The sequence below is a fragment of the Pyrus communis genome, chromosome 2 (assembly GCF_041283825.1).
Source record: "Pyrus communis isolate YQ-2024b chromosome 2, ASM4128382v1, whole genome shotgun sequence".
Classification (NCBI taxonomy): domain Eukaryota; kingdom Viridiplantae; phylum Streptophyta; class Magnoliopsida; order Rosales; family Rosaceae; genus Pyrus; species Pyrus communis.
Window position 1 is genome coordinate 21244222 of NC_142566.1, and position 27772 is coordinate 21271993.

Genomic DNA, 27772 nt, shown 5'->3' on the forward strand with positions numbered 1-27772 from the left:
CTTGTATAAATTATACATACAATTCACTCTCGACTTCTCAACTTCTTAAGACACCACTTTGTAAGAAGAAGATTACAACACATGTTTTCTCTTAATAATCTTAAAGAAATGCCCACCACGGCGTCGTCTCTGTTCTCAGCCTACGTCTCCGTCGCCGGATCCATGATGCTGGTCCGCTCCATGGCCAACGACCTCCTCCCGCCGCCCCTCCGCTCATACATTTCCTCCAAACTCTCTTACCTTTTCACCCCACTCTCCTCCATAACTCTCGTCATCGAAGAGTACTCCGGCGCTGCCTGCAATCAGGTCTACCAGGCCGCCGAGGTCTACCTTCCGACCATCAACATCAGCCCTTCTACCAAAAGCCTCCGTGTCCGAAAAACAAACCGGCAGAGGAGCGTCAGCTGCGCCATGGACAAAAACCAGCAAGTCGCCGACACCTTCGAGAACGTCAATCTAACATGGCAGTACACGGTGACGGAGAATAAAAAGTACGGGAACACATGTCAGTTCGAGCTCAGCTTCCACAGGAAGCACAGGGACAAAGTGATAGGGTCCTACTTGCCGTACGTGCTTGCTAGGGCTGACGCCATCAAAGAAGAGGAAAGGGTTGTGAAGCTTTACTCCAGCCATTTGTGCTCCGAGTACGATCGTTCGTACAGCAAGAGGAAATGGGGTTCGGTGAATCTGGAGCACCCGTCGACGTTCGACACGGTGGCGATGGAACCGGAGATGAAGAAGATGATTGTGGAGGATTTGGACAGGTTTGTGAGGAGGAAGGAGTTTTATAAGAAGGTTGGGAAGGCTTGGAAAAGGGGTTACTTGCTGTACGGTCCACCGGGAACGGGAAAATCGAGCTTGATCGCCGCCATGGCTAATTATCTCAGGTTTGATGTGTATGATTTGGAGCTCAGTGGCGTTCAGAACAACAGTGATTTGAGGAAGTTGTTGTTGTCCACCACGAATCGTTCGATTTTGGTGATTGAGGATATCGATTGCACTGTGGATTTGCAGAACCGGGATAACTCGGAGGATAAGTCTCAAGACCCTACACGTTCTACTTCTAACAAGGTCAATCTCTTCAGTTAGTACTTGTGTTTTTGTAATCGCTTATATCTAATCCGATTTTTATTTCATACTTTGGTAATTTGTACATATTAAAGCCGTACTATGTTAGATTTTCGTCTCTCAACTCTTTGTTAATTAGATGATTTCGGATTAGATGTTATGTTCATTTGTTAACCCTGAAAAATTGGCTGCCGCAGTTGACGCTTTCGGGGCTACTGAATTTCATCGATGGTTTGTGGTCGAGTTGTGGCGACGAGAGAATTATCGTGTTCACGACCAACCACAAGGATCGGTTAGACCCTGCATTGCTACGTCCAGGGCGAATGGACGTGCACATTCACATGTCATACTGCACTCCAAGTGGATTCAAGGTCTTGGCCTCTAATTACCTCGATATTCATGAGGACAGCCCTCATAGTCTTTGCGCGGAAGTCGAAGAGTTGATCAAGAGCACAGAGGTGACCCCTGCAGAGGTTGCTGAGGAGCTCATGAAAAGCGACGATGTTGATGTTGCCCTTGGAGGACTTGTCAATTTTCTCAAACGTAAGAGGATCGAGAGCGAAAAAAGAAAGGAGGAGGAGGAGGAGGCCAGAAAAGCGAAGAGGCCGAAGACGGATCACAATGCCAGTGATGAAGGTGAAGCAGTCGAGTAATAGCTGGTTCAACTTGGTTTCCAAATTACTAAAAGGAATCAAAGTACAACGACATGCAGTGAACTTGAAGGTTGTTAATTAGATATAGAGTTAGTAATTGAGAACTACTTAATTAAGCTAATTAATTGGGTTTGATATATGCTTTTTGGTATGCAGTTTGAAACTGGAAATAGTAGTAAACGTGGTAATTGGTTTAATTTAACTCAAGTCAATTTCTAGTCCTTTTCTTGTTGGGACTACCATTATTGTTTGTTGAGCTGGAAGGAGCAGGAAGGAGCTGTTGTCGTGCGATGCACATTGCACAGGCACAGTCCAATTTGGTCCGGAGGTTTGACTCACGTCTAATATTTGGAGGACATGGATACTCTCCCGATTCAGTTGTCCTAATTCACCTAGTCAAATCATTCGGGCTATTGAAATTTGATCTAGTGGCTACAATCAGAAGCTCACTTTAAAAATTATAATAACTTTAGTCATTTGATCAAATTTAATGTCTCGGATGATTTGACTAGATATATTAGAACAACTGGATACAGAGAGGATCCATGTCCATATTTGGAAGTTGCACATTGCACATGCAACCTTTGGAGAGATTTTTCAGTGCGACTAGTAGACGAGATGATACATCACGTGTCACTATACAAATGGTAGAGTATATGTGTTAAAAAGTTAATAATTTAAAAAATAAAATTTCTCACCACTTCTATAAAAACTCATGATGTACCACCCGTGTTCCCATCACAATAAAAAATTTCTCTAGTCTTTAGAAGTTGTTTTTGGGCTGTGGGTTATAATATTATGGGCTCAAAAGTTCTGTTTTTGTTCTTGTTGGTTGAATAGGAAATTGTGAAAATTCTCTTCTTTTTTTTTCGCAAGTGAATAATTGAGATTTAACTAAATGAGCTTTAATTTAATGTTGGCCGCTTTGTTGACGAAAAAAAAAAAAGTGTTGGTCATTCTCTTCTATGAAATAAATGGGCAGGAGAACAAGGCTTTAGAAATTGATACATTAATTGTGGAGGTTTAGTTGCGGTTGAGCATGATTTAGTTCAATTTGAATTTCTTTGAACATCTTAAAAATCGAGCCCTATATTTAACCGGATAGGTACATTTGATCTTCCACAAGAATGACCGTATCAATTTGATCAACTGAACCAATATACAAATGGTTTGATTTGGTTTGGTCGAGTTTAGTTTGGCTCACATTTATTAGACTTTTGAGAAATTGGGTTTAATATATCTCTTGTACAAACCCACCAATCGGGAATATCCTTGCTCCCTTCAGATTTGCCAACCGTTGCTCCCTCAACCTCTCTGTGTTGTTTTTTTGTTTGTTTGCTACAAGTTTAGAGGGAGATTGGTTACTCTCACCACCAATTTCAGGGTATATTCACAACTTCGAGCTGGAAAGGTTTATGCGTGGCACCTAACTGCTAGCTGCCACTGATTTACGTAGAAATTTACAGGTCGTGCACCAACAAAAACTGCTGGCAATAGGACTCAAACCTTGGTGGGGCGACACACAAGGTAAGGACCTTACCAACTAAGCCAACCCTTGTTTGCCTGAGCATTTTCATCATGATCAATTCTATAAGATTCACTATAGAATCACCCATCAAGAATAAGACATGTAGAAAATAAAATTAACAAAATAAAAATAAGATAAACCGGTCTACTTAATTTCATATTAGATTAATTAGCCAAGAATCGTAAACCAACCCGAGTATACCCGGTTCAGTTTGATTTTGGGAGGTTCGAGCATCTCCAATGGGAGTCCCTATTCCCATCACCACTTTTGAGTACTTAAAAAGAATCTTTGTATCCTTAAAGGAATATTGTCTCTAATAGTATAGAGTTCTTATAATACAAGCCCTAAATTTGAAATTTTACAATTTCATGTGATAATTTGATTATATGCACATTTTTTGTTTATGTTAATTTTTTCTTGAATTAATTTAACATTACGTTGTTGTAAAATATTTTTATAAACATTTTAATTAAAAAAATTCAAATCTTGACACCAAATGTTTTTCGCTTGTCGACGAAGTTTCCAAAAAACACTAGCATTCAAAACCTAGATTTTGTTTTTGGTCATCATTCAAAACCTAAATTTATGCTTGTCTTTTTACCACAACTTGAAAAATGATTGCGAGATACCAAACAAGCCCTTGAGAAATAATCCACAACGTTTGAAATTTTAAGGGGAGACGTAGGTCATTACCAATGTTTGTGTTTTTCACTTTTGTAAAAGGCCATGTGCGCTGGGAGTTTGGGACAGCAGCAAGCAAGTTGTTGGGCCAGCTGCAGGCGAGCCGTGGGAGGGGACCAGGATTCTCTTCGGATCCTTTTTATGAGGATTCAGAGATTAATTAATCATATATGTTTATTGTATTTCGCACGATCAAATCAGTTTTAGTTAGATATTTTTATATTTAATTTTAAATTTAAAATATAAAATGATTTTAAACTGTAAAATGTACGATGAACGAACACGATTAATTCTAGATCCCCACAAAAAGAATCCGAAGAGGATCCTATTCCCGTGGGAAGCGATTGAACTCCAACCGCACAACAAAAACCAAGGTTGTTGGTCTTGTTTTCTAACGAAGGTTGAGCCCCTATACAGTCCTTATATTTAGATATATACACCAAGTATTCAGTGAGTCTCATATACTTTAGAGACTCATTTGCCGATCCATTAGAGATTCATTTTGTCTCTATATTTATTTTATACTCATTTTATACCGTGATTGTTCTTATTTAAGAACTCTGCTGGATGGATTGAGTTTGAGCTGGAATTCATACTGACACATACATTAATGTTGTGCTTACTAACAAGCATGCGAACTTAAGAATAAAAGTACACAACCTCATGATTAACTTTCGGTTAGCTTAATTAAGTTCAAACGAACTAACCAAATTAACGGGCACATATGAACAACAGATGGATTAACAATCCCAGGTTCAAACTGATACGACATGAAATTAACGTTGATGTCTATAAAAGCATAGATGAAAGAAAACTAGCTTAATTAATTACTCCTCTGAACCTTAATCTCCTTGCTTTCCCTTAATCCTCCGTTTCATTGCTCTTGGCGGTCTTCTTACATTTGAGCAGATTGGCAAGTCCTTGAAGAGCCACATTAGGATCATCATTTTTCATCAGTTCCTCAGCAACCTCTGCCGGGGTAATCTCTGTGCTCTCCATCAGCGCTTCAATTTCTCCGCAGAGGCGATGACGGTTGTTTTCTTGAATGCCAAGGTAGTTGGAGGCCAAGATCCTGAACCCAGCTGCGGTGCAATAGGACATGTAAACGTGCAGGTCCATTCGACCTGGACGCAACAATGCAGGGTCTAGCTGATCCTTGTGGTTGGTTGTGAACACGATAATTCTCTCGTCGCCGCAGCTCGACCACAGCCTATCGGTGAAATTCAGTAGGCCTGAAAGTGTCAACTGCTATATCCAATTTGTCATAACATGTCAATGCATCATCATTAGGGGTGGGTTCAAAAAACAAACACAAAAAAAAAAAACAGCCAAACTGAGGCTTAAAAAGAAAGGAAAAAAAAAAAAAAAAAAAAAAAAAAGTAGTGTCGAATAAAAAGAAATCCGAAACGAATCGAACCAAAATGAACGTAATGTAATATCATCTTCACCTAGCTTTATATGTGCAATGCAAGCCTTATCCCAATGCATATAACATTTTGTGCCTTTCAACCAACTGATTTTGTTTCAGAATTTTTACTTTAATCTACTGTATTAGAGCGTGTAAATTTGTTACTTAATGTTACTTAGTATAATTGAGCTACATTAGATAAGCGTCTCGATGATTCTGATACCATGTTAATTGAGTTATAACATCTTGTTGACCCTAATAATTACAAAACCTACGTGGCGCGCAGGCCGAGCAACTAGTAAGCTAACTACGTCCTTCGGTTGAATGCGGGGCGTGCCAACTCGTCGGCCGAGCTCGGCCGAGGAGTACAATTTGTTGATGTCGCTTGGAGCGCGTCGTTGACTTCTGTATCTTGCGATTGCGACCGAGGAAGGAACGCTCTCGGTCTCTGAGTTCTACAGCCTGAAGACAAGGCTGCCAATTCTGCGGAGTTCAATAATCGTCGGAGCCCGATTCGGTCACCGTGATTATATTCGTGAGAGTATAAGCACGTCGAATCGAGACCAAGGTGTATGGGCACAGGTACTCGAACGTGATGTATGTCTTGATGGTAAACGTAGTTCGGCCGTCGGAATGCCGAACCCTGAAACCTACTTGCGAGTATCCAATCATAAAACCACTCGGCGTCCTGTACGCCGAGCAAAGCGATTCGTAACACCTAACTATGCCGAGAAAGCTTAGCAAGGTGACCTCTGCCAACAAAGGTTCGAAAACCTTTCTCGACCGAGACTTGGATAGATAATCGGTCGACCTCGACGCAGTGCTGTTTATCCAAACTGAAGGTGCTTCTCGGTCGGCTGATTCTGCGGCAGCAGTGCTGTTTATCCAAACTGAAGGTGCTCGCCGGGCGCTTCCACAGTGCTGTTTATCCAAACTGAAGGTGTGTCGGCAGGAAAAGAAAAGGAAAAAACTCAAGGTGTTTGAGAGGTTTTGCGTAGGGCAATTGTATGCTGATTGTGAAGGTCTTTTTCTGTTGCATGATTTCTTGTATTTATAGTCCCCCATTCCTTGAATCTGACTCCGATTTGGATCGGGAGTCCTTTTCCCAATTCGCCTCTTCCTCGAACAATCCTACTCCTACTGGGATTCTGAATTTTCCTTCTTTTCGGGACTTCATTCCTTGCTGGTCGAGAATCCTAATTGCATCAGGATTTCCTCGACCTTTCTATTTATCCTGATTACCTCTGATGGGATTTGGCCGACCCTGCCAGCTGGCCCGGGCCTTATTATTCGGCCCATAGTATTTATCATCTCCTTGGGCCGAGCACATCCTGCTGCTCGGCCCAGCAATAATATTTCGGGCCCAAACATTGCCCCCTCGCTTCTGAGGTCGCCGACTGTTAGCTCTTGGTCGGGCCTCGACCTTGAAGAAGCGAAAACGTTTATTGCTTTTTTGAACTTAATGACCGTTATTCCTGCGCATTTATGAAGCATGATTGCACTTTTCTTGCTGCCCCCAAAGCGTGGCCATGTGTCGATTCTCCGCCGCTCTTAAAACTTTCAATCGTGGGCCTCGAAACCGTGCGCTAACTGAAACGTCTCATCCTTATTAATGCCTTAAAACTGGCGTCGCACGCAATCGTGCGTCCTGGATTTTCGACTCCTCGATCCCCTCTTCGCAGTTTCCCAAAATATCCGAAATGATTGAGCCTTTCCCGGTTAAATTTCCCCCCAATTTGAACCAGTGCCTTTTGAATCCCAGACGTTTGATATTCATCCTGAAAGGCCTATAAATACCCATATTTCTGCCATTTGCCTTTTACGCTTTCAGAAATTCTAAAATCTCAAATTCCTCATCCTTGTTCGTTCAAATCAAACCTTCCAGTTCTTCTGCAATACCTTCTTTTTCCAGAAACATCTCTTCTCCACAAATGGCCTCCTTCATTTCAAAGTTCTCTGATGAGATCAACAAGTGCAAGGATTTCGTCGACCGGAGCGCCGTCAAGACGCTACGATTTGAAGAAGACATGGCCACGACCCACCAAATTCTGGGTCCCCTTTTCAGAGACACAGTGCCGTCGTCTGTCACTAACCTGCTCAAGGAACAGTGCCTAACACCCCTGCTGCAGGGGTTCGACTGGTCGAAATGGACTCTGGCGCGGCCTCAGGGAGCCTGGCCGTCGACTACTGCGGCTTGGGCTGCCTGGGTCGACCGGATGAGCACATTCTTCTCCAAGGAATGGAAGGCTTTAGGTATTTATGATGCCATCATCCTGTCGACCATGGAGGTCGCCATGGATAAGGAGCTGCTTATGGCGGCCCTGAGTCTATGGTGTTCGGCCACCAACACCATGATCCTGCCTTTCGGCCCACTCGGCCCCACAATCCTTGACGTCTCGGCCATCCTTGGGACTTCCCCGACCGGCCTTCCTATTGACGCTGCCCTTTCCGGATACCCTTCTCCTCTCGACCTGAAGGCACTATTCGACGAAAGGGCCGTCGAGACGCTAAGCCGGGACGACCGGGAGCCCTCAAGGGAAGAAGTTCAGAAGCTGCACAAGAATTTCTTCAACTATAACACGCTCATTCTTCACTTCGCCGGCCGAGGCGAAGAAGGTCTTAGGAAGGGAGAGCACGAGGCCTTCCTCTTCTACTGGTACAACAAATTCATCTGTTGTACCAGGTCAAATAAATGCCTGGTGGAGAATATGCCGGTGGCCCAGGCACTGGCTAATGGTCGCTTGCTGGCGCTCAGTCCAGCCATCCTCGCCAACCTCTACCGCTGCCTGGCCGAGGCGACCATTGGCAAGATTGACCCGCACCAGAACGGACCCCTCTGGGTGTTCCAACTCTGGTTGCAGGTCTACTTCTCCACCCTTCGACCGAAGGTTCCTGCCTTCCAGCGAACGGCCGCCCTCGGCCTTCAACTGGCCTCTCGACCAGCGCCACCTCACCGGGCAGCCGAGGTTTTCAAACACTTCCTCAGCCTCGACGTCCTCTCGGATGACGAGTTCTTGGTGTGCCGGCGCCAGGAGTACCCATCCTCGCTTAGACTCCCTACGGCAGCATGGGCCGAGTCTGAGGATGCGGGCATCCGCCAGCGCTGGGGGTCGTTTGTCTTGGCTCGCGACCTTCCTCTTGGTTGCGATGCTCGCCGAGCCAGCTGGGAGGTTTATCACCCTCATTTTCTCGCCCGGCAGCTCGGCTATCTTCAAGGCTGTCCAGTCCCCCTGCTCGCCTCTCGGTCGCTCCTAAGTCGGGGACGTCTTACTGGTTCCTCTGAAAGGGAATGCAAGACGTCAGACCAGGAGTTCCAGGAGAAGTGCAGGAAATTTCGGCTTCGGCCGACGGTTCCTGAGTCTTTGGGAACTGACACCTTCGGGGATTGGTGGGAGGAATATACCGGAGACTTCTTCGGCGCCCCGGCCGAAGATCTGGTAAAGAAAATCTTCGGCGATCGGCCCAGATCAGCATCCTCGACTCACCCTAAGGAGTCGGCCCAAGGTAGTATTTCCGTTTCTTTCCTCCTTTTGTTTTATTTCTCGTCCCTGTTATTAATTACTTTGCTCCAGGGGGTCGTGGGTCGAAGGCGGTCGAAGTAATCGCTGCGGTGCCAAAGGCGAAGAAGCTAGTGCCCAAGAAGGCAATCCTTGTCACCGAGCGAACGGTGCCTTCCAAGCGCCCCCACCGAGAGGCCGAGCCTGCGGAGGAGACCCCTCGCCCTTCTAAACGTGTCAAGAAATTGGCGAAGAAGGGCGACCGGGAAATTCATGTCGTTCCCAGTGATACTACTGGGACGCCTGCTCCCGCCGGCTCTCCATCTGTGCCGGCAGCTGCGGCCTCCCCAACCTCGAATCCTCCAGCCGTTTCCCCGGCAGATCCAAACGCCGCACCCGCTCTAGCTTCGGAGTCGGTCGCGGCACCTGAGGCACCCTTGTCTCCACCGGTCGTTTTGGAGGTATAATTCTGTTTTCACTTGCTTCCTTAGGTTTCTGATCGTAATGCTAACTGTTCTCTTTTTGTTCAGGATGTCGAGAGCGAGAGTGACGAAGTCCCGCTGCAACGCCGCCGTCGACCAGTCAACTCTCCTCCCGTCCATCCTCCTCCTGTAGTCGAGGTGACCGCTCGACCACGTCCTACTGCGGCGGAACGTGGCAAGAGACCCATGGTCGATCCTGAGGCCACGGCTGAGTCACCGATCCACCCGCAGGACGAAGACCCTCCCATTCCTCCACAGGAAGTCTCTTCGGCCTTTGTAAGTATTGTTTCTTTTGTGTTTTGAGTTTTTTGTGACATTGTTTTTGAAACGATATTAAATGTCAGGTGCCTGAACATTCATTTCACCGGCAATTTTACGCGCCGAGGGGCGTTGTCTATATTTCCTGGCCGCCGTCGTGGCCATCAAATGTAGATAAACTCCATCGGCCGCGTGAATTGCGTAGCGGTCTAAGGCACTGGGCTCGGCCATTAAGCTCCCTGGGTTCGAGCAATGACCCAGAGGGCATGGCCGAAGTCTCCTCTCAGCAGGTCTAAAACAATCCCCTTTTTCTTTATGCACCATATCACGCCTTACTTTCCCTAATATTTTCCTTTTATGCGCACAGCCATCGTGGGAAGTGGAACTTGACGCTCTGCTTCAAAGCACGACCGGGGAGGTCGGCTCCTCTGCAGCTCCGGCCGAATCGGCAGGAGACACGCCCGCCGAAGTCTTCGTGAAGCTGCACGAAGTCCTATCTCTGACTGCTTCCCAAGCTCTCCGGAGCAAGGGCCTTGACTCTGTTGGGGAGTGTCTTAATGACCTTGCCAGCGGTGGTCACCTGAGCCCGGAGGGCATCTCTTTCCTGACCGACCTCCTGGAGCGGACTCGACAACACTTTCTTATCTTTGAGCGTGCCCTACAGGCCGAGGACGATTTGAAGGTGGCCAAGGTTGCGCATGAGGCTGGCCGAGTAGAGATGGAGGCTTTCAAAGCGAAGAAAGCAAAGCTGACCGAGTTTGATCTCCAGATCTCTGACCTCCAGCGTCAGATTTCTGACCTTCAACGTCAAAGGTCGGCTGCTGCTTCCGAGCTTGAGAAGGATTTTGAGGCTAACAAGGCTCGGCTGACGGCCTTCGCTGCCGGCGCACGGCGTATCCAGCAACTGCAGTGCAACAAGAAAACGCGGCAGTCTGAGATAATTTTGAGCGAGGCGAAGTGGCTGGAGCTGAAAGCTGCCCTTGAGACTTACCTCCCCTCGACCCCTTAGGAGTTCATCATTGTATTTGTACTTGTAATGATTTTCTGTTATCAATACAATGGTCGTTTTGCTATACAATGGTCGTCTTGCTCTCAATACAATGGTCTTACTCTTGCATTTCCCATGTAATTGGATAGTACTTCTTTAAAAACTTTCCATTAATCGGTAATTTGTGAACTGAACCCGTCCGATCTCTTAGATGATATGCCCCCTTGCCGAGGACTTTGTGAACGATGAATGGCCCTTCCCAATTTGGCGACCACTTGCCAAATCTGGGGTCTTTTATTCCAACAGGCAACACAGTTTGCCAAACCAGTTCTCCCTCGCCGAACGTTTTTTGTCTTACACGCTGATTATATGCTCGCTCGGCAATTTTCTTTTGTGCTATCAACAAGTTACCCGCGTCGATTCGACTTTCTTCCAAGTCTTCTAACTCTTGTCGCATCGCTTGACTATATTCAATACTGCACAAATCATTCTGCTCAATTACTCGCAACGAGCTTATACTCAATTCGACTGGTAACATAGCGTCGTGTCCATAAGTCAACGCGTAGGGAGTGGTTCCAGTAGCCGACCGGGGTGAAGTTCGGTATACCCATAATGCTTCATTTAACTTCAAATGCCACAACCCTGGTTTCTCTTTTACCATTTTTTCAAGGATGCCGATCAACACTTTATTGCTTGCCTCGGCCTGCCCGTTTGCCTGTGGGTAATACGGCGTAGATTGCTCCAGTCGGATATTCAAACTTGCCGCGTATTCCCTAAACCTATCGGCCGTAAATATAGTGCCATTATCAGTTATGATCGTTTCTGGCACGCCGAATCTGGTCACAATATTCTCTTCTACGAAGTTGCATACTTCTTTAGCAGTTAATTCGGCGTATGACCTTGCCTCGACCCACTTAGTGAAATAGTCAGTTGCTACCATTATCCACGCGTGTTTCGCTGCCCCTGATGATGGCGTGATTTTGCCAATTACGTCCATTGCCCAACCCCTGAACGGCCAAGGTTTAGTGACCGAGTGTAGTAATTCGGCCGGGGCTCTCTGTACAGGTCCATGAATTTGGCATGGGACGCATCTCCGTGCATATTCGATACAATCTTTTAATATATTGGGCCAGAAATAACCGTGTCGTCGGAGCAACCAACGCATCTTTCGTCCGGACTGATGTGCCCCACAAATTCCTTCATGTACCTCGGCCATTACTTGGGTGGCCTCTTGTGGGCCGAGGCACAATAGTAGTAACCCGTCCTCGCCCTTGCGGTATAACTCATTTTGGTACGACACGTAATTCGTGGCGTGGACCTTCGTTCTTCGGTCATGTTTCCCATTGGGGTTATCGAGGTATCGTAACATCGTCCTTCTCCAATCATCTGGTTCTACTTCGACAGCACATATTTCCACGGGATCTCCTCGTTCTAGTAAGGATGGGAGAGACATTACCCTTGTGCGTATTACGTGTGCGCGCTGGAGAGTTTGCCGATTAATCAAGGCTGGGTATGAGCGCAGACTTGTGACTGCAATTCGGCCTAGTTTGCCCCCCTTGAGTTGTGCTCCGGAGGCGATCTGGGCGAGTTCGTCGGCGTCTGTGTTGTGGATGCGTGAAATGTGTTCAAATGTGATCCGTTCGAACGACTCGGCCAGGTAGGTGGCGACCATGTGATAGGGCGCTAAAGTACAACTCATGCAACGAAACAGGCTGTTTATCTGGTTAATCACCAGTTCGGAATCACCGAGGACGAGAACGCGGGAGGCCCGTAGATCGTGTAAAACGTGGAGGCCGATAATGAGGGCTTCATATTCGGCCTGATTATTGGTGCAGCTGAAATCTAACTTGAGGGAAAAATATCATCGGCAGTGGTCAGGCGATTGAATTGCAATTCCCACACCCGCCGAGGTCGAAGTGCTGGAACCATCAAAATGCATAGTCCAATGACTATCGCGCGTGGTGATGAAACCGATATCGACGTTGTCTCCCTCAGAACCATAAGGAGAAGGGTGTTGGGCCAAGAAATCGGCGAGAGCTTGCCCCTTGACGGCCTTTTGGGGTACATACTGAAGGCTGAACTCGGATAACGCGAGCGTCCATTTCCCGATTCGGCCTTTGACAATAGGCCGAGTGAGCATGTATCGAATTACGTCTGTTTGGGCGATGACCTGCGTTACTGATGGGAGCATGTAATGCCGAAGCTTGGACGCAGCAAAAAACAAAGCTAAGCACAGTTTTTCGACAGGGGAGTAATTGAGCTCTGGTGAATTCAGATTTCGGCTAAGATAAAAGATCGCTTGTTCACGCCCTCCATTGTTGTCTTGAGCGAGGAGACAACCAATGGATTCAGTAGCTGCCGAAATGTATAATTTCAAGGGTTTGTTGCGACATGGTGGAACGAGCACGGGTGGGGTTGAAAGAGCCACCTTGATTTGTGTAAATGCCATTTGATGTTCTTCGCGCCATTCAAATTTGTCGGTATCCTTAAGTTTCAAGAGCGTAGAGAATGCCTTCATCTTACCCGCCGAATTGGCGATGAAGCGACGGAGGAAATTTATCTGCCCGAGTAACGACTGGAGCTGCTTCTTTGTCGTTGGTGGTGGGGCGCTAATGATGGCGCGAGCTTTATTTTCGTCGACTTCGATACCGCGGTGGTGCACTAAAAATCCTAGGAAATTACCGGCCGAAACACCGAAAGCACACTTGGCCGGGTTCATCTTGAGGTTGTTCTTGCGCATGCGAAGGAACGCTTGCCTCAGGTCGTCCAGATGTGTTTGACGACGTTTGGATTTCACGACCACATCATCGATATAAACTTCGACGATTGTACCGATTAAGTCGTGGAAGATCATATTCATGGCTCGTTGGTATGTGGCGCCGGCATTCTTGAGGCCGAAAGGCATGACGACCCATTCATAAGTACCAAGTGCCCCCGGGCATCGGAAAGCCGTCTTGTGGACGTCAGCTTCGGCGATGAAAATCTGGTTATAACCCGCATGACCGTCCATAAAAGAGAGCAGTTCATGATTAGCTGCGGCATCAATTAATAAATCTGAAATCGGCATTGTATACTCGTCCTTGGGAGTAGCCAGATTTAGATTACGGAAATCGATGCAAATGCGAAGGGCACCGCTTTTCTTTAACACGGGGACGATATTGGCCAACCATTCGACATACCGTGCGGTCCTAATAAATCCGGCTTTCAGAAGCCGAACTAATTCTTCCTTAATGCCGAGCTGTACTTCGTTCGAAAATCGTCGAGGAGGCTGTCGAAAAGGTTTACACCCCTCCTTGATGCGTAGCTCATGCTCTACAAGGTTTCGGTCGAGGCCGGGCATTTCATGATAGCTCCACGCAAAGCAATCTTTAAATTCGTGGAGTAACTTCCGTAGTTCGACCTTCATGGACGGTGGGAGTAACGCGCTAATAAACAATGTTCGAGGATCCTCGGCCGTGCCTACGTTAACTTCCTCCAACGGGTCCTTGACTTGAGGCCGATGGTCTTCGAGTTCGGCCGGCGCAGCCTGAACTTTATCGAAAGAAAGAACGGGGCCGTTATCTGCTTCGGCCAGAAATTCGATTAAATTGACGCCCGAGTGCGGTTGCTTGGTAATGGCGTACCAATGGGCCAGCAGACGTTCCATTGTAGATGAAACCGCGGCCTGACGCCTTTCTTGCGTGGTGTGCTCAATCATCGGCGTTGGTGACTAGATCTGCCAAGCCAAGTCTCGCCGAATCCTGTTGGACAGTCTCGGCGCCGACCTCAATTACTTTCTGTACCGAAATTCTCGTCGGCCGCCCATCCTCGTTAAGGCCTTGGAGGGTGATGTAGCCGACGTGATCATCGTAATAGCGAGCCTGAATCATGTTGGTTTCAAATGGCTGGTTATCGGCTGGGTGGACCACGACCGATTTGCCATCCCAAAAGATGAGGACTTGGTAGAGTGATGACGGAATGCAACTGGTTTGGTGGATCCAGTCGCGACCAAGTAATGCGTTATAATCGGTCTTGGAATCAATGACAAAGAAAGCTGTCATATGTTGACGACCGGCAATGCTAACTTCCAACGGAAGTACGCCTTTGGTCTGAGACTTGTCACCGACGAAGCTGCTCATAGTAATCCCTGACGGAATGAGTTCACTATCAGAACGGCGTAAAGCCTTCATGACGGAGATTGGCATAATGTTGACTGTGGCACCGCAGTCGACGAACACCTTAGAAATGGGGAATCCTTCGATATGAGCCGTGACATACAACGGCTTCAGGTGTTGGAGATTAACCGAAGGGGAGCGGGGAAATAGCTCGGCCAAAGCCGCCGTAAGGTTGTCCCCGCTTCGGTTTTCTCTATCGTCGTCGTTTGCGACGAAGTCTACTTGCGTTGCTTCCTCGGTAACTACGTCCCCGTCCAAGAAATTCGACTGGTGGGTACCTGGCTGGAATTCGGCTGGTAGGACGTGGACCATACTGATCTCCATATGTTCGAGGACCGAGGGACCCATTGGCTCGTGGTCATCGTCGTCTGCAGAACTAGCCTCAGTAGTAGTTGGCGGAACATCCTGAATTAAACTTTTGAGTTCCTCGGTAAGAGCCGGTATCTGAGAAGTAGGAACCAAATCGAATGTGGGTGGGCGATTTCCTTCGACAATGTTGACTGCCGAAGATTCATGTTGATCCTTGGTTACACGGGCTCGTTCTTCATAGGCAATACGGGCGTTCCTCGTGTCTAGATACGTATCCAACCGTGCTATCCGTTGTTCCTCGTCGGCCGTGAGGCCAAAAAGCGATACAGCCGAGAAAACTTCGAAATGATAACGTAAATGCTGGAGGTCTTCAAGCGAGAAGGGTAATTCGGCGGTGTCGATATCTGTATAAGGATCGACCTCAAAACCCAGGACCCGAGCCTCCCGTATATGTTGAAACCGAGCTTTAATGGCTGGATCAGAAGTTTTCTGGATAATTTGCTCGGCATCAGGACAAGTCAGCGCTAAGTCGAGGGCTTCCTGACATGCCTTGGGGAGTCCGTACAAATCATTTGCGGAGTATTTCTTATGAAATTCTCGCATGTATTCCATGGATGCACCGAGGAATGGAGGGTGTAAGTTGCGCCGTATTTTGATAAACGACTCGCGCGGTGGTAACGGAGACAGTTTCCTTTCGGCCTCTTGTGTAAAGTACTCTAGACGAGCTCTCGTTTCCCCAGGCCGGAGAAGGATCTTAATACGTTTCTCAGCCTCCTCAATGGTGGTTTCGAAATTAGCATCCGCTACTTTCTTGCCTTCGGCTAACTCGGTCATGATAGTCGGGGTTGGCCGTTCGCTACTATCTTCCACGGCCTTTTTTGGTTGCCATTTGTTGGCCGGGCTGGCCTGCGCTTCTCGTCGCCGAGCCATGCAATCTATCCGTTGACGACGACGTTTTTGGGATTTGGACAGCGCCGTATACAAACCTGTCGGAGAATTGTAACTGTACCAGCGTTGATCCGATGTCCTTGGTGGTTTGAAAGTTTTGCGATCAACTGGCGAGCCCGAACTGTTGGCATTGCGCGAATAATAATCCTCATTGTAGAAGGGTGCGGCGAAGTCAAGACGCCGCCTGACCGAGGTCTGTTCTTTCGGCTTTACTTGTGGGCCGAGTCGGTCGAACACTTGACGTCGTGGACCTAATCCCTTTGATGACGCCGTAGGGGCCGTTGGTGGGGTTGAAGATTTCTTCCCAGGTTCAACTGTTGTTTTACAATGGTCACATAAAACCTTCGATCCACAAGTTTCGTCGGAATTTGACCTCGTCATCGGCTCATCGGCGGGTCGCACCGATTGTTCCGTTGGTGGTGCATTTGAAAATATATCAAGCTTTAGTCTTGTTTGACCATTCCTTTTACGGATATGCTGCACCGGGACATATTCGGCCTTCCCTTTGTTTCTGGGAAGGTGAGCATCCACCATACCAATCGTTGCGGAAGGGAAAGGATTAACATCGACCGCCATCTTTTCCGGAAATTTCAACTTTCCTTTTTCGATCCAACTTTGAATTGTGTCCCGGAACACAACACAATTATTGGTTGCATGCTTATTAGAATTATGATATTTGCAGTATATCTTTCCTTTTAATTCATCGGCCTTAGGGATAGTATGTCCCGGCCGAAGCTTGATGATTTTTGCTGCCAATAATTGATCGAAAATTGCATCAGCCTTGGTGATATCAAAAGTGTATACTTTTGATGACTTACTCGTTTCCTCGGTGGCCAAACGGGTTTTGGCGTCTTTGGTATTTACTTGCGCCAAGGCCTTGCAAACATAGGGTTTGTCTATTATTATCTCGGCCGCATCCACACTAACATACTGAGGGTCTTCACTTTCGGCCGATGCATAGCTCACCGTGGGGTTCTTATACAACGTCCCCCGGGATGGTGACTTGGATATCTTTTCTTCTCGGAGCAGATACTCATATTGTTCGACGTGTTGAGCAAGTTCGTACATATCTCGAATATTTGCCCCCAGAAACTTCTTTTTGTACTCCACGTCTAATCCGTTAAGGGCGATCCTGACGAACTCCACCTCCGGGAGTGGTACTCGGCACCAATTCCTGGCCGACTTAAACCTTGTTAGGTATTCCATTGGAGATTCGTCAGATGCTTGAGCCATCCTGGCCAACGATGATACGGACATCTCCATCCCTGGCCGATAAAATTGTTCATGGAACTTTTCGACCAACTCTTCCCAACTTTGCACGGAGTTGGGTGGAAGATTAATGTACCAGGCGAAAGCTGAGCCTGTCAGTGAAAAGTTAAACAACCGTAGTTTGTAGAAATCGCTATTGACGTCCCCACACTGCGCTGTGAACCGAGCCACATGTTCTAGTGAGGATAAAGATGATTCACCGGCGAAGAGGCTGAAATCGGGGATCTTAAATCCTCGTGGGTATTCAAACCTTTCTACATAAGCTGGGTATGGATGGATAAATTTTGGAAACTTCGCCCCTTTCTTCAGGGCCGAGTCAATCATCCTCTGGACTTCGGAGATGTTTACGGAAGCGGCTTCTTCTCCCTGGCTTGGTCCCTCGGCTCTATTTCCTGGTCCTCTTCTTTCCAAGAGGACTGGTTGTGGCCGAGCGGACCCTCTCTCGGCTGGGATGGGCAAATTCGTCGGGAGCTGCCGAGGCTGGCCGACCTGGCCATCTTCGAAGGCTTTACTAACCAGTAGTTCAAGCATTCTGGTCTGTGTATCGCTGTTACTACGTATTGCGTCTAGCAAATCATTCATCTTCTGACCAATCGACTGCTCGACCTGACGATATTGTTCATCTAGTCGTCTCCGAAGGAATGTCCTAGTTGGTGGATCGGAACCTTCCCCACCATCGTCATCACAATCTTCCACAATCCCTTCCATGAACATCCCAGCTGTTTGATTCGGGACTGCGGGGTTGTAAGGTTGCCCGCCGAGACAGACCTCATTCTCCCGGCGTGTTACACTTGTGGCCTCGGGCGGCGCAATTATGATCGGATTTTTTGTAGAGTGCAAATCCTGCCCAAGGCCTTGCACTGGCAAGTCAGTCGTTGACTTTCCCATGGTTGTTTTCTGCTTCGTAGACCGTGTCTCAATGGTCATGAACTCCGAAGGTTTAGCACAAATGGTCCCACTGGGCGTGCCAAAATGTTGACCCTAATAATTACAAAACCTACGTGGCGCGCAGGCCGAGCAACTAGTAAGCTAACTACGTCCTTCGGTTGAATGCGGGGCGTGCCAACTCGTCGGCCGAGCTCGGCCGAGGAGTACAATTTGTTGATGTCGCTTGGAGCGCGTCGTTGACTTCTGTATCTTGCGATTGCGACCGAGGAAGGAACGCTCTCGGTCTCTGAGTTCTACAGCCTGAAGACAAGGCTGCCAATTCTGCGGAGTTCAATAATCGTCGGAGCCCGATTCGGTCACCGTGATTATATTCGTGAGAGTATAAGCACGTCGAATCGAGACCAAGATGTATGGGCACAGGTACTCGAACGTGATGTATGTCTTGATGGTAAACGTAGTTCGGCCGTCGGAATGCCGAACCCTGAAACCTACTTGCGAGTATCCAATCATAAAACCACTCGGCGTCCTGTATGCCGAGCAAAGCGATTCGTAACACCTAACTATGCCGAGAAAGCTTAGCAAGGTGACCTCTGCCAACAAAGGTTCGAAAACCTTTCTCGACCGAGACTTGGATAGATAATCGGTCGACCTCGACGCAGTGCTGTTTATCCAAACTGAAGGTGCTTCTCGGTCGGCTGATTCTGCGGCAGCAGTGCTGTTTATCCAAACTGAAGGTGCTCGCCGGGCGCTTCCACAGTGCTGTTTATCCAAACTGAAGGTGTGTCGGCAGGAAAAGAAAAGGAAAAAACTCAAGGTGTTTGAGAGGTTTTGCGCAGGGCAATTGTATGCTGATTGTGAAGGTCTTTTTCTGTTGCATGATTTCTTGTATTTATAGTCCCCCATTCCTTGAATCTGACTCCGATTTGGATCGGGAGTCCTTTTCCCAATTCGCCTCTTCCTCGAACAATCCTACTCCTACTGGGATTCTGAATTTTCCTTCTTTTCGGGACTTCATTCCTTGCTGGTCGAGAATCCTAATTGCATCAGGATTTCCTCGACCTTTCTATTTATCCGGATTACCTCTGATGGGATTTGGCCGACCCTGCCAGCTGGCCCGGGCCTTATTATTCGGCCCATAGTATTTATCATCTCCTTGGGCCGAGCACATCCTGCTGCTCGGCCCAGCAATAATATTTCGGGCCCAAACACATCTATTCCAAAGTCATCTAGCTAACAAAGAGTTACAAACAACAAGATTTGACGATAGTAAAATACTATTCATCTAAGATTATGGATTGAAGGTTAGTTAAATATCCACTAAAAATTAGATTAGACTAAAAAAATTACGAGAACTATTGAGGACTCTAACCTTGTTAGAAGCAGATCGTTGAGAGATATCTTGAGACCTTTTATTCGATTCCCGGCTCTGCATATCCACAGAGCAATCGATATCCTCAATTACCAAAATCGAACGATTTGTCGTGGACAACAAAATCCTCCTCAGCTCATTGTTGTTTTGAATGCTAGTGAGCTCCAAATCATACACATCAAACTTGAGATAATTAGTCATGGCGGCAATCAAGCTGGATTTTCTGGTCCCGGGCGGACCGTACAGCAAGTAGCCTCTTTTCCAAGCCTTCCCCACCTTCTTGTAAAACTCCCTCCTCCTCACAAACCTCTCCAAATCCTCCACAATCATCTTCTTCGTCTCGGGGTGCATCGCCATCGTGTCGAACGTAGACTGGTGCTCCAGATTCACCGAACCCCATGTGCACCTGCCTTTGAAATCAATATCAGACATTAAATGGCGGGAATAAAGCTGCACAACCCTTTGCTCTTCTTTGATGGCGTCAGCCCTAGCAAGTACGTAGTGTTAAGCATTAGCCATTAACCAAGAAAACGAAAGAATTTAGAGAGAGACAGAACTTAGAGAGAGGAATTTCTATAAAACTGTATTTCTATATTTTCTTACTTGAGCTATTACTTCAGACTATTATTTATAGAAAAGCCATTACATCACAACTGACTCTCCAACAATCCTAACTAATTGCTCATATCTTGAGCTGACACGTGGCAGTATATCTACTCTTGATTATACTCTAACATCCCCCCGCAATCGCATGTTTGGATGAGCCAAGCATGAGATTGTTACAATGAGTGTGAAATAAGGGTGCACTAAGACCCTTAGTGAAAATATCTGCAAACTGTTCCCGAGATGACACAAACTGAACTCCAAGCTACTTCTTGGCAATCCGCTCCCGTACAAAATGAACATCCACCTCAATATGTTTCGTCCGTTGATGCTGAACAGGGTTAAAGGACAACGCTATAGCCGACAAGTTGTCACAAAAAAGGACAGGTGGAGAAGATATTTGAACCTGCAGAAACTCAAGGAGTTGTAATATCCAATCAATCTCAGCAGAGGTAGTAGACATAGCCCGATACTCAGCCTCTGTGGAAGACCGAGAAACAGTTTGCTGTTTCTTGGAAGACTAGGAAACGGGATTTGAACCCAGAAACACTACCAATCCAGTGGTTGACCGGCGATCATTCGGATCACCCGCCCAATCCGCATCACTAAAAGCTCGTATTGTCAAGTCACTCTTGGAGTAAGTAAGACCAAGCTGCATTGTGCCTTTCAAATAGCGTAGGATTCGCTTTACGGCAGTAAAGTGAGAAACCATAGGATTTTGCATAAACTGACAGACTTGGTGTACAGAGAATGAGATATCTGGACGAGTAAAGGTAAGATATTGTAAAGCACCAACAATACTTCTATAGGCAGTTGGATTATTATACGGAATGCCATCATCTTTCAAAAGCCTGTTATAGGGTAAGCATGGAGTATCACAAGGCTTGGCCTCGAGCATTTCTGTCTTCTGCAACAGGTCCTGAATATATTTAGACTGGGAGAGAAACAAACCAGAATCTGTTCTAGTGATTTGGATGCCAAGAAAATAATGTAACTCCCCAAGATCCTTAAGATCAAACTCAGAAGTAAGTGACCGGATAACCTGTTGGATAACAGTGATGGAGCTTCCAGTAATTATAATGTCATCAATGTAGAGTAACAGAATCACAACATCACTACCAATGGTGTTTAGGAACAGAGAAGAATCAGAATATGTTGTTTTGAACCCAATTGTTGGAAGAAAGGCAGTGAACCGTTCATTCCATGCTCGAGGAGCTTGTTTCAAGCCATAGAGAGACTTATGAAGCTTACAAACAAGATGGGGATGGCTAGAATCTTCAAAGCCCGGAGGTTGTGACATATAGACCTCCTCTTGCAAAACACCATGCAGGAACGCGTTCTTCACATCTAATTGCCTAAGAGACCAGCCAAAGTGAGCAGCAAGGGATAAAACTAACCGAACTATAGTTGGTTTGACCACAGGGCTGAAGGTCTCCCCAAAATCTAAACCAGGTTCTTGGCTAAAGCCCTTTGCAACCAAACGAGCCTTATGTCGACCAATTGACCCATCAACATTCCTTTTGAGTTTGAACACCCACTTACAGCCTACAAGATTCTTCTGAGATGGTAAGTAAACCAGGGACCAAGTGCCTTGAGAGTGAAGTGCATGAATTTCTTCCTGCATAGCCTTGTACCAAACTGGAACCTGAAGAGCAGTCTTATAGGATGTGGGTTCAATAACAGATAAATCCACTTCACTGGATTCCTCCAAGGTGGCAAGTAATGCCTTTCTTTTGACAATACCACTTTTGCTCCTAGTTTGCATAGGATGCAAATTAATGGGAGCAATAGGCAGGACCACTGGCAAGGGCTTAGGACTAAATGTGGAGCCTATAGAATCAACATGACTATGTATAGAATCCACATGGAGCGTGGAGGAAACATTGTGACCAGCAGTAATGGACTGTGATGGTAACTGAGGCTGAGATCCTGCAGGAGAAATAGATGCTAGTGGCACTGACTCGTGGGTTGCAGAAACAGTGTGTGTATGATCTGAAAGAGGGCGGGTAGAGGAGGAGGAAACCAAAATGGTATCTAGTGTGGGAATTAATGAGGAATGTGAAATAGTGCTAGAAGACTCAGGTAGATAAGACTGATGCTTCTGAGACAACAAGGCTTTGTATGGAAACTCTAACTCATTGAACACCACATGCCTGGATATGTAATACTTGTGCCATGAGACATCAAAACAAATATAACCCTTGTATTGGGAAGCATAACCAAGGAAGACACACTTGATGGTCTTGGGTTGTAATTTAGATGCATTATAAGGGCTGAGAAATGGAAAACATGAACAGCCAAAGATCTTAAGATGTGAAATGATAGGGAGTTTACCATACAAAGCTTCAAAAGGGGATTTATTTTGTAAAACAGTGGTAGGCATTCGGTTAACAAGATACACAGCAGTTTGACAACCAAAAGACCAGAATTCAGGGGGTAAAAAAGCATGTTGAAGTAATGTGATTGTGGTTTCAATAACATGCCGATGTTTACGCTCAGCTAAACCGTTTTGTTGAGGTGTATAGGGACAAGATTTGTGATGTAGAATGCCTTGATGTTTTAAGAAGGAATGCACCCTGTGATTGACATACTCACCACCACCATCAGTTTGTAATATTTTGACAGTAGTAGAAAATTGAGTATTAACAAAAGAACAGAAACTCACAAAGGTGTCAAAGAAATCTGATTTATTTATAAGAGGGAATATCCAACAAAAACGAGTACACTCATCAATTAGTGTGACATAATACTTGAAACCATCAATAGAACTACAAGGAGCAGGACCCCAAAGGTCACTGTGTACAATTTCAAATGGAATGGAAGATTGATGAGTTCTAGGGGAAAAATGCAACCTGGTGAATTTACCCTCTAAACAACTTTGACACACAGTGGACACAACATCTTTAGCACATGTGATATGGGCATTTTTCAGCATCAATGAGGTAGTAAGATTAGAAGGATGACCAAAGCGGTTGTGCCAAACACCGGATTTGACAAGCTGTCCAAGACATGCAATAGCCGGATGAATTGAAGATCGGGATTGAGAAAGAGTTGGTATGGGATAAAGTCCATTACTGCAAAGGCCTTTGTGGAGGATCCTCCCTGTGGCTTTGTCCTGGATCCAAAAATAATAGGCATCAAATAAGAGCCAACAATTGTTATCAAGACAGATTTTATGAACTGATAACAGGTTATGAGTCAACTTTGGTACATATAAAACAGAATTCAATTTAATGGGATAGGTAGAAGGCTTGATAACACTACTGCCAATATGAGACACAGTCAAACCTTCACCATTGGCAGTTTGCACAAGCTCAGTAGTGGGATATGGTGAGGCTAAAGACAGATTTTGAAGGTCAGCAGTCATATGGTTTGAGGCACCCGAATCGGCAAGCCAAAACTGGGGAGAGTTCTGAGAAGAAGAGCCTTGAGAGTGATGATTAACCACAGTATTCATAGCATGCATATGAGGCAGATTTGAAGACTGAGAAGCAGACATTGATACTTGGGAGGGATGAAACTGTGAAGCACCAATGTAATTTGGCCCCTTGTCATTATAAAAACAAAACCAAGTGGAGTGGTTTGCCTTTCCACAGATATGACAACCTTGTTTTGATTGAGATCTCGATCCACAAAGAGATGCAGAGTGACCATATGTGTTGCATAGCTGACAAATGACTGAAAGAGATCCACCACTATACCCATTTGGAGAAGAACCAAGAACTCCTGAAGTTGAATTAGGATACACATTATAAGACTGTCTGTTGAATTTTACTCCTTGATGAAACTTGCCCCTGCCCTTTTGTTTGTGATGAGTAAACTGCCTGTTCCCTCCTGAGAAGAAACTAGATTGACCAGGATTATCATGAAACTGAGATGGAGATCGTTTGATAGCCGAAGAATGATCTGCAACCATAGCAGACAAAAGTGGACCCTGAACATGAGTTTCAACAATTAGCTCCTTAGCAAGAAGTTGAGATCTAAACTCCTTAAGAGATATAACATTCTCACGGCCCCGAATCACACATCGAAAAGTATTATATTCGGGAGGTAATCCATTAAGTGCAAGAATCACAATGTCCTCATCTGCAAAGTGTACCCCGGCAGCAGAAAGATAATCTCGAGCTTCTTTGATCTTGTGCAAGTACTGAGACACACTATCAGATCCTTTCTTGATTGTTTGTAGATTGGACTTCATTTGAAAGATACTGGTTCGAGAAACAGTGGAGAATTGTTCCTTCAATCTAGTCCACAAATCTTGAGAACTAACACTGCCAATAGCACAGGAAACAGCAACTGGAGATAAAGTTGCAGTGATTAATTGCATTAAAGCCCGATCATGCATTTTCCAGACAATGTAATCCTCATTTTCCACAGTAGATAAAACAGGCTCAGTGTTCGGATCAACATTAGAATTTCCAGAACGTTGAACAAAGCGAGGAGGACAAGGAGTAGATCCATCAACAAATCCCATAATCCCATGTCCTTCCAACAACAATTGCATTTGAAATTGCCAATTGAGGTAATTAGAATCATCCAATTTCACATGAACAGATGCAGAAACAGTGGCCAATTGAGGTAATTAGAATCATCCAATTTCACATGAACAGATGCAGAAACAGTGGAAACAAGAGAAGTTATGGGAGATTGAACAATCTGAAGTTGAGAGGCAGTCACCATAATTTCGTATATTAGTTGAGAAATTTAACAGAGGCAATATCACAAACACCTGGCGGGCAGAAAAATTGTAATCTTGAAGAGAATCGAATGACAATACCAGAAACCCTAGAAATCGAATGAGAAGAAACCAATCCAATCTTTGAAGAACCACAACACCAATTGCAGAAATCGTTGTGGGAAGAAGACGAAGAACTCGACGAGCAGCAAGTAGCGGAAGCAACTAGAGGATCGAAGATGCGCAAGCAATGCAGGCGATTGATACCATGTTAAGCATTAGCCATTTACCAAGAAAACGAAAGAATTTAGAGAGAGACAGAACTTAGAGAGAGAGGAATTTCTATAAAACTGTATTTCTATATTTTCTTACTTGAGCTATTACATCAGACTATTATTTATAGAAAAGCCATTACATCACAACTGATTCTCCAACAATCCTAACTAATTGCTCATATCTTGAGCTGACACGTGGCAGTATATCTACCCTTGATTATACTCTAACACGTAGGGGAAGTAGGACTCCATCACTTTGTCTTTGTGTTTTTTGTGGAAGCTCAGCTCGAACTGACGCTGTTCAACACCAGACTTTTCCTTCCTCACCTTGACACGCCACGTCAGATTCACATTGTCAAAGGCGTCTTCGAGCTGTCCGTTGTTGTGTAGGGCGAGGCTGACGTTCTTTTGCCGGATATTTTTTCCAACACGGAAGCGGTGAGTGGAAGGAGCAATGTTGTTGATGGTCCGGAGGTAGACCTCGGCGGTGGCGTAGACCTGGTTGCGTGCGGCACCGGAGGACTCTTCTATGACGAGAGTTATGGAGGAGAAAGGGGTACTGAAAAGGCGAGAGAGTTTTGAGAAAATGTATGAGCGGAGGGGCTGTGGGAAGAGGTCTCTGGCAATGGAACGGACCAGCATCATGGATCCGGCGAAGGAGGCGTAGGCTGAGAACAAAGACGACACCGTTGTGGGCATTTCTCTGGGATTGTTGAGAGAAAACATTGTCTTCATCTTACAAAAAGGTGTCTTGTGGAGAAGTTGAGCTAATTATATATTTAAATTTTGAAATTTATATTTTAATTCTTGGAGGTAGCTTAGTGTCCAAGAAGTGATCTCTTTCTTCTGTCTCTGTTCTTAGAAAGTTTCAGAGAGATGCAGATCAAAGTTTGAATTGGTAGTAAAGTACACAAGCAAAAATGGCAAGACATACAGAGAGTACGAGCATACAAATTTCAGTGTCTAAACAAAATATCTTGCCTAATATGTTGTCCAAAAATATTTTCATTCACGTGAAGAATCGGTACATGCTGTACCACAGTGGTTTGAATTTTGACTATGTTTTCGAGATGGGAATTGTGAGTTGGACCAAGAGAAACAAATTGAATGACACGAGTTTATACATGTCTATGTATTATTGAGACGGGACACTCATACAAGTTATTCTCTACATCTAAAATGAGAGAGAGAGGTGTTAGGTTTTATGTCTTGCATGCGCGCAACCCACCTGCAAAGTTGCGCAACATCAAAACATGAGTAACTTAAAACCAAACATGATCTGCCCATGACATCATAAAATAAACAAAAAATATGATTACACCCCTTAGAATTCAATTTTGTTTAACTAAAACTCATCATGGTAAGTTTTTCTAACAAAAACCCAATGACTAGGCTCCAACTAAGCAATAGCCATAATTAAGTTTGACTTGGCAAAATTTGTATTTTTTATGTCTAAATTACCCCTAATAACACTTACTTTGGGTCTCTCACTTATTATCTACATTTTATTTTACATTATTTGTCTTCAAATACATTATGGGGATTTGGAAAAAAAATTAAATGTCATGATTCCTATGCATTTAATAACAAAAATTTACATGATACCATTGGTCCTTATATATTTGTTTTCTCATGATGCTAACAAGTAAATTAGTATATCCTACAAATATCAAAAAGTTATTTTATCCAAAATTATCAATATTTTAAATATAACATAGGTAAATTATTTTGCACAACATATATATAATAACAATATAAGTTCCTCGTAAATCATGTAATAACACGTGCAAAATAATTTAGCTACAAAATAAATAAATACTTTTATTCAAAATTAATTAAATACCAATATTTTGTAAAAAAAAAAAAATATATATATATATATATATAAATTTACCTACATGCAAATAATTTACCTACAAAATAAAAGAATGTCGATTGATTGCACACTCTATGTAATAATAACAAAATGTGGCTAGTATATATGTATTATCACATGACAAATAGTTTACCTACAAAATAAATAAATGTTTTTAGCCAATTGATTCAAAATTAATTAATTACATATTATTTTACATAAAAATATAGATAAATTATTTGCACGCATATATATAATTTTAACAAAATGTGCCTAATGCATACATGCAAAGTAATTTACCTACAATGATTGTCAAACAAATAAAAGAAATGAAACATATGATGGTAAGAGAAGTATAAAGTAGATAATTTTATAATAATAAGGCACTTATTTACCACAATTATGGTGGATAATTAAATTAAATTCATTAACATAATTAGAGTGTTGTGGCGCAATTGTAAATAGTTTGAAAATAATAGATATTTATTTGTTTACATGGCGGTCTACTTCAAACTTGGGTTTTATTTGGATGTTTAAAATGAGATGAGTTTTTGTCAAGGAAATAAATGTTGCACGGAATTATATCTGAGGGACCCTAAAATAAAATTGTCTTCATAAAAGTTTTGCCACGAACTAGTGTAGATGCATTATATAGGGGAAATGATTAGGGTTGAAGACTACAACCCTAAATTTATGTCTAAAAGTGAAACCGCATACTTTTCTATGTATTTATTGCATGCTAATTTATAAAAATTATATTAATATACATACATAATCGGATCGCATTTGGTTGGGAAATAAAAATACCATCATCGCTTTATATCCGACTCAGATTTTTTTTCAAATGTCCGAACCCGACCCAAA

The 27772-nt window shown here is 44.7% G+C and overlaps 2 protein-coding genes across 2 annotated transcripts; one reads left to right on the forward strand and one right to left on the reverse strand.

Annotated features, from left to right (window-relative positions):
• On the forward strand, window positions 1-1928 carry LOC137747490 (AAA-ATPase At2g18193). The gene is made up of 2 exons (XM_068487612.2): window positions 1-1071; window positions 1266-1928. The coding sequence occupies exons 1-2, from the start codon at window positions 82-84 to the stop codon at window positions 1719-1721; spliced, it is 1446 nt and encodes a 481-aa protein (XP_068343713.2). The 5' UTR covers window positions 1-81; the 3' UTR covers window positions 1722-1928.
• Window positions 1929-4576: 2648 nt separating this feature from the next.
• LOC137747491 (AAA-ATPase At2g18193-like) lies at window positions 4577-25935 on the reverse strand. The gene is made up of 3 exons (XM_088686682.1): window positions 25281-25935; window positions 19501-19994; window positions 4577-5175 (listed from the first exon to the last, which is right to left on the reverse strand). Exons 1-3 carry the CDS (start codon window positions 25786-25788, stop codon window positions 4792-4794), a joined length of 1386 nt encoding a protein of 461 aa, XP_088542808.1. The 5' UTR covers window positions 25789-25935; the 3' UTR covers window positions 4577-4791.
• Between the last annotated feature and the right edge of the window lie 1837 nt (window positions 25936-27772).